The following is an 11,383-nucleotide window of genomic DNA, read 5'->3' as shown; positions in this document are numbered from 1 at the left end:
GGTAAAATAATAGGCGCGTGGAAATTAAAAAAAAAATAGCTTTTGATTACTATTTTAGAATATATAAAATAAAAATAATAGAGATAAAAAATTATTTGATTTAAAAAATATTTGTAAATAATTTTAAATTAATTTTTGCACTTCTAAACTTTAAAATATCAAAGTATAAACTAATCAATATCATTTTCGTCTCTTAACCAAATGTTATCTTTACTTGTCTGTTTGTTTGCATTTTTTTATATATATATAAATGGTGTTCTCCGTTCTGAGCTGCATAAACATCTCTCCATTGCTTGCCTGTTGACCATAAAATCACGCTCTCCCAGACCTCTTCCAGTTTCTCTTTGCTTCTCCAATTCCAGCAAATTTAAGCTTTCAGTAATTAGTAATGGAATTTCAATACCAAAAGCACAAAAAATCAACACTGTAGAAAAATTAAGAACAAAACGCAAAGAAAACAAATTAAGAAAGACCAAGCTGCGTGCGGCTTCTTCTCCAAATAGTAATTACAGTACTAGCGTATAGTATGGAAGGAACTTACGGTCTACACTCAACGGTGGCGGATTACTCAGATAAGGCGTTGATGTCGCCGGAGAACCTGATTTTACCAACGGAATACCAGAGCTTGCTGTCTTCAGAAACATTTCGGCAGCGGATTCCGATTCAAGGATCCCAAGAGCTACTTTCAGAAGCTGCTTCAATCACAACAGAAATTCAAAGAGAAGGAGATATGTCCAGTTTGATCAAAGCTAAAATTGCCTCGCATCCTTGCTATCCTCGTTTACTTGAGGCTTATATTGATTGCCAGAAGGTGATCATCAAAAGCTAGCTCATCCTTGTTTTTCACAAAGCACTGAATGCAATTGCATTAGCAGAGTTGAATTACAGTTTTATTATATAGTTGTGGACGCTACAAGGCCTAGCTAGGGAAAGAAAAGGCTGTTCAGATGATGAGCTTTTGGGACTTCGAGCTTTATTTATATATATATATATATTTTGTAGTTGAACTAAAGCCAAATATTTGTTTTGTTTTGGCAGGTAGGGGCGCCTCCGCAGAGTGCACGTTTCTTAGATGAAATCCGGCGAGAAAACGACCTTTTCAAGCACGAAGCTGTCTCCACGTACTGGGGAGCTGATCCCGAGCTAGACGAGTTCATGGTCCCCTACCCTACTGCCTTCTCTCTCTCTCTCTCTCTCTCCACCCTTATGTATTCTTTTATGGGGTTTGGATTTTTCTGATCTGCCTTGTGTTTCTTTGTAGGAAACCTACTGTGATTTGTTGGTGAAGTATAAATCCGATCTTGAAAGGCCTTTTGACGAAGCAACCACCTTCTTGAACAAGATTGAAATGCAATTTCGTAATATCTGCACCGCTGCCTCCATCAGAAGCGTCTCTGGTCAGTCTCTCTCTCTCTCTTTCCAGGGAAAGATCCTTTGTTTTTTGTGCTTTAAGTTTGTTTTTCTTCCCTGTGATTGCATTAACGTGCAAATTATAAGCTTGTTATGTTATTGATGCGTTTCAATGGGCAAATTCATGTGTTTTTATTCACAGTGTCATCAATTCATGGTGTCTAGCTAGTTATGCTTTCCTAGTCCTAACTAGTCACTGGCCTTTTCCTTTTTCCTTTTCTTTTTCTTTATTAACTGCAAAGACTGCTTTATCGATGTGAGAACTTCCATAATGCTAAAAGAATAAGCAAGAAATTTGGCTGTAGCAATAGCATCACAAACAAACAAAAGAAACAGCATAAAACCCTAGCTAACTAGACACTCGTGGCTTGTCTTGCGCTGGCAATCGTTGCTCATTTCAGTAAATACTTTTTGAATTTATAATCCGAAATTGCTTGTTCTCTCTTTGATAATTTGGATTTGGCATGATCTTATGTCATATTTCTATGCCTTGTTTTGTAAAAGTTGGACTAAGAAGGTTAATGGTTCTGCTGTGATGGACTTTGATACAGTTTCTGAACCTTTTCCCCTTTCTGTTCAATGTTGCATGGGCTTGAATTTACTTGGATTCACCCTTTCATCCTTCTATTGTGTTCCTTGCTTTCAATTTCCTTTCCCCTTTCCTGTTCTTCTTTTTCATCGTTTGTGTCAGAAAAATGAGGGTTCAAAGTAAGACCTTTTGTTTTAGAGATTCTGGATTTGACATTTCATAGCCAGCATGTGTACAGTGACGTGTGTCTTCCCAACCAAAAGACCATTGATTATGGAGAACCAAGTTAATGCTTCTTGGTAGAAGCATAAGTCCTAACTAAAGGAAGCGTAAGTTATTGCTTCTGTGTTATTTGTTTGTAAAAACGTTTGATTATCTTGATCCTCGTCCACAACAAATTGTTGCAATGCATATGAAATCTAAATAATCACATTGGCATAGATGCTCATGTGTTAATGAACATATTTCACGTTGAACGAATGAATTTTGTCACAGAATTGAAATATTTTGAATGAAACTTAAACTCAAACTTTGAAGTTGAATAATGTGCAAACTGCCATTTTGCTTCTATAATGACATCAAGTTGTTTTGATACATGAGCCCTCCAAACTCTCTTCATGGCCGTGTAACCTAATTAGTTTGAATCCTAATTTTTAATGGCAGAAAAGTAGTAAAGCTCTTTGTGGCATGTATTTACAGGTAAAATCATTTTAAAAAACAATCCACGTTAAACCCAGAATATCTGCGTTTGCTGATTGCATTAGTACTTCCCTGGCTCGTTTTAAAAACCAAATCCCTTAATACAGTACGGAATAGCACTTTTTAAAGCATTTATGGCCACAGAAAAAGCTGCTGTTGTTTGCATTTGAAAGGGTGGAGGTCGTGCATATAAGATGAGTATGGCAGCCTTAGATCCCAAAGAAGATTATCAATTTAAATGTGATAAAGGTTGTAAAATCACCCCATAGTTTTTATTCGACAGTACACATTACCTTTTTCTAGATCTTCGTACCATTTCTCATCTCCTTCTCCAGTTCTCCTCTCCCCGTGTTTCCATGTTTTCTCTTCTGCTATGGTGGATTCTCAAATCTTTTAAATTTTCAGAAGACCAACGTTGGCTAAGATTCCGTGAACATGACATCGGATGTCCAATTGGCCATTATATATTGGCATGCATTCACATGCGCTCCCATTGTGTCAAGGTACTTGTCTGCTTGGCTAGGCTGCTATTAATTGCTTTTGTGCGAGCTGTGAGCCTTTCTGGTCTGTGGTGCAATGTTTCTCTCTATCGTTGCATGTTTATTTATCGATTTAATACTTTTTTATTATGTATTTATCATCTTATATTAATGATGCCGGTATCTAGCTATTAATTATGTTATTGCTTTCAATAGAATACAAAGTCTATCTCAGATGGATATGTCCCCCATGCATTTGGCATATACATTTGTTTAATACAGCTTGGTATATAGCTTTGCTAATAAAACCTAGAGTCTACTGTATTTTCGGAACTTCAGAAATTTGATATCAATATTAAGCTTTCCAGAATGACTTTACTCAGAAAATTTGTTGATGTTCTAACCCGCATTAATGCACATGATGACGAGGATATGCTTTTCCGCCATTTTTTGTGTTGACATGGAAGCTTGAATGCTATTTACAACATGCATTAGTGGTAAAGAAAACAAAAGGTTAAAACCTCCTCAAATTATCATCTTCTCTGCCTTAACACTTGACTCGCTTGCTTAGCAGCCGTTTTGAAGTGATGCTAGTACAGTATTTCTGGATAATCAGACAGGATGTTTGTGCATCTCCTTTCTTTGTTTTAAAAAGGTTCCGCCTGAGTAATACACATCCATGGAGTGCGTACATACATGATGATTAAATTGCTTAAATTAGTCTATGCTTCTATCCATTTATGAGTCTTGAATGCTCTATCATGCTAGCCAGTACATCTATAATTGTACCTGGTTAATAGATGTACACAAGTACACGTTTTTGTTGGTAGCAGGGTGAGTGAATACATAGGGTGCATGGTGCAGGTGCCCCCTCAAAAAAACCTTCTGTTCCTTCCACAAACCAATTTGTAACACGGATGTTTTCTCACAATGGCACGAACGAGGGGGTCTGAACTCTTGAATAACATCAGCAGAAATCACAATGGGAGTGACAGTGCGTGTGGGATAGCACAGCCATAGGCATAGCCTGCATGTAATTCTCGACTGGTAGAGAGAGAGAGATAGAAAAGGAGAGTGATTGTTCGCTGTTTTCTGGTATGCAATGCAATGTGGGGCAGTGACTCCTACTTACCAGTAGGTGAATAAATGCGAGGTTAGGTTAATGAAGACTACTTTTATCGGTCTTCTTGCCCGGGTGGTCGGGGTTCACATGGGACTCCCGCAGATTTCGCTGTTATCCCCACCAGCTTTTTTTCTTGGGCATAAGCCTCTAGTGAGAGAGTTCATCATTCAATGCCATCTCTGCTTGTCTTGCTTCTACTCTAGCACGGAGCAGCACCTGCTCCTCTTGCCCATGCTGTAGCTATTGCTTGTGTATGGATAGTATAATTGGTGGTCATCTCCGTAGACATTTGTTTCTTTGTGGCGTTGTGGGTCTCTGTGCTTCCTAACGCGCTTACTCGTGTTTCGGGTGTTGTTTTTTATTTTTAAAAAATTATTTTTGATATTATTACATTAAAATATTTTAAAAATATAAAAATAATTTAAAATAAAAAATTTAAAATTTTTAAAAACCACAGTTGAGATCGCCATCCAGACAGCCCTAGCACTCTTTAGGCTTGGAGCCTGGGTTTGCCCTCCCACAAATACTAATTTACTCTCAAGTTGGTCTAGCTTAGCCATCAACACCATCATTATATCTTATGATTTTAGTGAAGTATAATATAATTGAGGTTCTTTTGTAAATAATTTTTTATATTTAAATATATATTAATAATATTTTTTTATTTTTTAAAAAATTATTTTTAATATTAGCATATCAAAATAATTTAAAAATATTAAAAATATATTAATTTAAAATAAAAAAATTCAAATTTTTAAATTTTTTTAAAAACACAAATAAACATTTCAACAACTGGAAAATATATCGTGTTCTCCGGGAAATGCTTGCAATTACGGCTAGTTCGGGGGGGTTTAGATACGACTTAGGTATTAATTAATTTCCTGATCATAAAGACTGTCCTTTATCTGGGCAGGCTAGTCTTCGGCTAAAATAGAAAACCTATCAGTAGGCTATTCTCCTTGGATGTTTGTTAGGTTTTCGCCTTTCTGATCTCAATAACTTGAGACGAGAGGCGAGAGACGAGAGTGAGTATTTAAATACTGTTTATTGAATAAAGAGTTTAAATATTTATATCATACTTATTAAATCTTAGATATTCATTTTTGCTATCTATTATTGATCAAGTACGATTCATTATTAAACATGAAATATTAAAATAATATTTACACTTCATTATTATCCACCAAATAAAGTAAATATTTTTAAAAAAAATCATCCCCGTGGAGATGGTTTTCATCGGGGAATGTTAAATTGCGATGTGAAAGCAACCCTCTCTCTGTAGAGTCTGGTCTAGTCTAGTCTAGCCTGAAAGCTTGATTTGATGGGCGTACAAACATGTCTGCTGTGGCTCCTGACTCTCTCGCACTCTGCCTTTCCCTGACAAACGATATAACCAAACGAAGCCACACGACACCAGCCTAGTGAATGGGCTACCTGCAAGCAATGGCCATTGCCACCGCTGCAACTTTTTTGAAGGAAAATGGTCCCTCGCTGTCTCAGCCCGTTTCCCGAGTTCATTCCTCCTCCTCCTATTCCTTCCTCTTCTTACTGCATATTAAATAAATATCTACTGATTATTTCTAAAGTCAAACAAATTAACTAGAGTAAATACTGCCATAACGTTTTCATTACAAGTTAAAAAAAACCATTAATTTACCGTGTCTTGCAATAATAATCCTATCATCTCACACAAACACGTATTTTAGATTTACTATATTGGGAAATGATAATCATATCACGTAGCTAGGGTTATTAAGTCGTCGAATAAATTAGAATTTTAATTAATAATCATGATGTTTGTGTGAAAGAATATGGACGTGATTATTCTCACAAAAAATAATTGTAGTATGTAATCTAGACAAAGTAAAATTAATGCTAAAAATATATTTAGCTAAAAAATAATTCTGTATGTTGTGTCTTGATGATACCGCATACAATGATAGCTAATAAATAACGATGTCTGCTCCCTTGAAACCAAGCATGTCTAATTGTTATTTTATTTTCTTATAATTTAGTAATTCTTAAATTATTCAATCGTTGAATTCACTTGGATTGGATTGCTGGCGTTAGCCATGTGAAACTTACATCTTCAACACTATATAAAAATTTAAAAGGGTGTTGGTTTGTATATCAAAAAAAAAAAATTTAAAAGGGTGTTGGTTTGTATATAAAAAAAAATATTTTTTTTATATTAATATATCAAAACAATTTAATATTATTAAAAAAATTATAAAATAATTTTCAATTATAAGAATAAATAAATAAAGACCATCTCCTCTTCTTTTTTTTAGTGTATCAAAAAACTATCTCGATATTATTAAAAAAATTATAAAATAATTTTTAATTATAAGAATAAATAAATAAGGACCATCTCCTCTTTTTTTTTTCTATCAAAAAACTATCTCAATTCAATAACTTAAACTATTAGTTAAAATCTCAAAATATATTTTATATTATTTTTTAATATATCTTTTCAAATAAAAATATTTTATATTATTTTCTAACATATCTTTTCAAATAAAAGTTATTTAGATTTACTCAGTATTACACTATTTTATATTTAATTTTTATTAAATAAATAAAAATAATATAATTTAAACTTATAACAGTTTAATCAACAAAACTTTAATACAATATTAAATAATCATTTTAATAAAAAAAATTTAACTTAATAAATAAAACTTCAAGATATTATCTAAGAAGTGTTCAAATCTGTTATATCTGGTTGTCAAAGTGATTGGCAAATGAAAAAACAATGTAAATTATTTAGTTCTAGCCGTTTGTTTTTCTCTACACAAATGTATTATTGGAACAGATTTTATTAATGGATTGAAGTTTTTCTAATCAAGTAGGTCATTCAGTACAGAAAGATATATTCATAAGAAATTGTTCTCTTACAAATCTCTCCTTGCCATAAAACTCAAAGAAGTGTTGATCTACGTGACTGGCTACTCAGTCAGTTCAGAGATTGATGAATTCCTTGTATTTGATTTTTTTCTTCCTCCACAGTTATAATTTGTTTAACATTACGATGTCTTGAGTGCCATTGCTGCATCTTGTTGTATTTAAAACACCATTCGTCCCTTGATACCTAATCAATTTTTTAGTGTCAGAAGGATTTACTTTCTGTCTCGTCTTTCTAACTTCAAATCTTGATGACTTCAAAACTTAGAATAGTTTCAAATTTTAAGATTATTATTTTAAGGAAATTATTTTTATGAATGCATATCATAATACAAGTGTTCTTTTAAAATCGTTTAAAGATTAAAGCATGAGCAGCTAGATTCAATAATATCTTTTATCATCAAATCAATAGAAAATAAATCTTATTGTGTGTTGATACGTCTTATTGGATTTCAAGCGCTTAAATAGTTTTTCAATCAATTGATAATTATGAACGTCCATGCATACGTTGTTCTTTCTTCTTCTTTTTTTGCCCTTTTACTGTGTTAATGTCGTTAATTGTCTGAAAATAATATAATCTCACCTAGTATAGTTTAAGTTTCTGGATGAATTGAGGTGTTTATTTGATGTGATATCAATTTTATTGATCTAATAATCATGAATTTAAATCTCAATAACACATTCTATTTGATAAAATCAACACAAGATTGAAGCATAAAACCGAATTCCTATGTGCCTCTTGATCAGCAATGACTGCGTCTGTTAAATAAGTACGGTAGAAGCCTGCATTGTTTACTGTGATCGGATGGTATAATGGGATGATAAATCAATCACTTAAGTTTTTATTCTCTAGAACTAGAAGGCTAGTTTTAACGACAGAAATGAAGGATCTCTGGTAATTTTTCTCAGGTTCTAGAGGGGTGCGTCAGTTTAAGTGATGTTAAACTTGAATGTCGTGAACTTAATTCGATTAAGTCTCAGTTATATACTAATCTAATTTTACAATTTAGATTTGCTCTCTCTAGTCATTCTTAAAATGGATTGAACTTGCTACACGTCTTGGATTCATGAATGTTATTGTCTTCTTCAAACAACACTGTAAACTGCATGTCTTGCGAATTTGTTGTTTTAACTATAATTTCAATATATGCCGATAGTGGTTTAGGAATTAGAAGTTATGCTGTTGAGGTTTAAAATTTATGCAGTGGTTATCTATCGAAGATTAGATGTATTGCCATTTCCTTGTGAAAAAATGAACTGGGTCCACAGTAATATTGTTGCAGCAGAAAATAGTTTTACAAGTAGCTGCTGTGAAATTCGATTCAATTATATGCGTTGTTTGCATTATAATTCGACAAGAAGGACACGAATGTATAATTTTGCAATTTATTTTGTGCAGGTGACGGTGCGCCATCATCAGATGAGGAGTTAAGTGGAGGGGAGATGGATATGCATGAAGCCCAACCAAGTGGTGAAGACCGAGAGCTTAAAGATAAACTTCTCCGCAGGTTTGGAAGTCATATTGGTACGCTGAAGCTGGAGTTCTCAAAGAAAAAGAAGAAAGGAAAGCTACCGAAGGAAGCTAGGCAAACCCTACTTGGATGGTGGGATGTTCACTATAAATGGCCATATCCAACTGTGCGTATCTCCCTAGCTTCTTGGCTGCTTATGTTTTAGTTTTGTTTTAAAACATGCCAGTGGTGTAATTCTTCTTGTTTCTGATGCATGCACACACACACACAACATATTTATATTGAACTCACGAAATTATTTTCTAGGAGTGAGACTAATAAGGGTAGCATTATATATGTTTTGTCCTAGAACTGCTAGTTGTTTGGTGACTAGACCATGGATGATTGCTCTAAAGGCCCAAGGGGTCATTCATTAGGACTGCGAAACACTATATCAGGGAAGTTCCGTAATCATCTATGGAGAAAAACTATACTGTTGAAGTTGAAAGATGAGTTTTGGTTCTTATAAACTAGATACAGATTGGCTGGATTGTGCACATGGATTTACCTCGATGATTCATTCTATGTTGGTAGCTATTTAAGCTATGAATTTGTGTAGGCAGGATTTAATTCGTATACAAAGTTAAACACTGGTATGATGATGATTTGCTTGCTTAATCGTCCAGGAAGCTGATAAGATAGCATTGGCCGAATCAACGGGACTCGATCAGAAGCAAATCAATAATTGGTTTATAAATCAACGTAAGCGCCACTGGAAACCATCAGAGAACCTGCAATTTGCTGTCATGAATAATCTTTCTGGGCAGTTCTTTGCGGAAGACTGAGTTCCATGTACATTCTAGAATATATTCTGTTATTGCTTTTGGATTCATGTACATTATGCTGTGCAACATTGCTCGCATTGAAAATCTTATATTTAATTAGAAACAAAAAGAATGGGAAGATTGCTGTATCTTGGATCGTGTTTATTTGCGATTTGCCAACATAGATAATGACAATAAATGCTTAAATAGTTGGGATGAATAGTCTACTCATCATTCGTGGCTGCATATTTTTTTTTTTCCATTGATCTGTAATCTTCGAGGTCTATATTGGTTGTTTTGACTAGTGAGATGCAGATGTGCTTATACAAATGGAAGCTTGATAGATACACAGTTTGCCTCTTTCTTATGCTAGGTGAAAAACTTGCAGCAGCATGCCATGAGGAGAGACTGTTCTTCCTCCCGACATCATATGACAAATTCTGTTTGAATTAGAGTAAACCCCTCGTTAGGGTTTATAAGGATGAAAGGCTAGCGAGTTAATTCAAGGTTTTTTTTTTAATATCAAAATGATGTTATTTTAAAAAAAAAGTTAATGTGTTTTTCTAATGGGTTTTAAGTGGATTACAAGTTAAATTGAGATTTTTATTGGATCATTTCGAGTTGATCAGGTATTTGATTTGCTTACTGCTGGGTCAATCTACTGGACTGCTGACTCTCGTAACCATGCATGAACTCGAAATGTCTTAGCATTCGGTATGAAATAAATGCAGTGGCAATCTTTCTGATTGAACAAAGCATGCCATCATTTGATTTTTGTTTTTATATGCCACTATTCTTATTATATGGCAACTATCTCCTAGGTTTTCACCGGATAAACTAGGAGTATATCAAGTAGGATTAAAAGTTAACTATACTTATATAATATTTAATATAATTTGATAAATTATCTATATTTATAAGAAAGTATCATATTATTAGAAATAGAATAAAAATACAATATAAATACATAGAATAGAATAATTATATTTACTCAAACTCAATTCTCATCTATCTTTATTATTCTACTTGTAGTTGCTACAATAACAATAAAGCAGGTTGTTGGTTGTTGTTATTACAACTCTTCTTTCTTTTTTTCTTCTCATACTTTGGTTGTACTCTCTTTTTTATTTTTGAACTCAAATAATGTTATTTATAGATAATAATAACAGATAAAAAATTATATATCATGTTGAAGTAAACTCAATCTAGAAAGTCAAGGAAGACAACTATAAGTTATCACCGCCAAACCGTCCAGCCGCCAGCCGCTTTTACACCGTCGATCACAGCCGCCTTCACACTTGAAGGTTGAATTTTCTTGTTTTGAATTCGTGTATAAATAGATAGTTGAGTTTATGTTATAATGTATGGAGAGATTTGAGAGAAACACTAAAGAGAAAGAGAGGGTGTGTATTGTAAGCTTTTGTTTATGTTGTAAGCTTGTTATTCTTGAAATAATACAGTATGTTTTATCCCCTCCGAGTGTTTCAAAGCCACCACAAGTGGTTTTTCCCACCAACAATTGGTATCAGAGCCCCGTTCGTCAGAAAACAAAGATAGAAAACAGAGGTATTTTTGGGAAATATCCGAATTTTCAAAGTTGTCAAAAACAAGTTTTGATCATTCCAAAATGTAGAGTTCATCAATACGAACTTAACTGTACAAAAATCAGATTAATCGGAGCACGGGATGGCCCACATTCTCCGTCTGAAGTTTCAGTACTGTAGCCCACGCGCCCCGAGGAAGAAGATGACTGAGCCACACGCGCGCCATATTTGAGCCGCGCCTAGCCAAGCCGCGAGCCGAGCCACGATCCATATTCCAAAGCCAAGCCAAAAAGAATATTCCCGATTCAACCCAGCGAACCGTCCGAATTGGTTTTTGGACCGGTTCACCCCATTTCTGACCCATTTTCTACAAAGTCAGACCGGTTCTCTACTATTTGGACCATTCCGAATCATCTATGA

At 34.1% G+C, this 11,383-nt stretch overlaps 1 protein-coding gene across 1 annotated transcript; it reads left to right on the top strand.

The window, feature by feature from the left end:
• The first annotated feature begins 288 nt into the window (after nt 1–288).
• LOC105132354 (homeobox protein knotted-1-like 6) lies at nt 289–9,568 on the top strand. Its single transcript, XM_011035811.1, has 5 exons — nt 289–811; nt 1,039–1,158; nt 1,262–1,397; nt 8,544–8,782; nt 9,282–9,568. The coding sequence occupies exons 1-5, from the start codon at nt 527–529 to the stop codon at nt 9,438–9,440; spliced, it is 939 nt and encodes a 312-aa protein (XP_011034113.1). The 5' UTR covers nt 289–526; the 3' UTR covers nt 9,441–9,568.
• The last annotated feature ends 1,815 nt before the right edge of the window (nt 9,569–11,383 follow it).

This window comes from Populus euphratica, unplaced genomic scaffold, assembly GCF_000495115.2.
Source record: "Populus euphratica unplaced genomic scaffold, PopEup_1.0 scaffold85.1, whole genome shotgun sequence".
NCBI classification, from domain to species: domain Eukaryota; kingdom Viridiplantae; phylum Streptophyta; class Magnoliopsida; order Malpighiales; family Salicaceae; genus Populus; species Populus euphratica.
The sequence above is the reverse complement of the archived record's forward strand: the minus strand, read 5'-3'. Positions and strand labels throughout refer to the sequence as shown.

What these genes read in the sequence shown, in the direction of transcription:
- LOC105132354 (XM_011035811.1), top strand. Translation starts at nt 527, where the DNA reads ATGGAAGGAACTTACGGTCTACACTCAACGGTGGCGGATTACTCAGAT. An exon ending in CTTATATTGATTGCCAGAAG is followed by an intron (nt 812 to 1,038) that starts GTGATCATCAAA and finishes TTGTTTTGGCAG; the next exon opens with GTAGGGGCGCCTCCGCAGAG. An exon ending in ATAAATGGCCATATCCAACT is followed by an intron (nt 8,783 to 9,281) that starts GTGCGTATCTCC and finishes TTAATCGTCCAG; the next exon opens with GAAGCTGATAAGATAGCATT.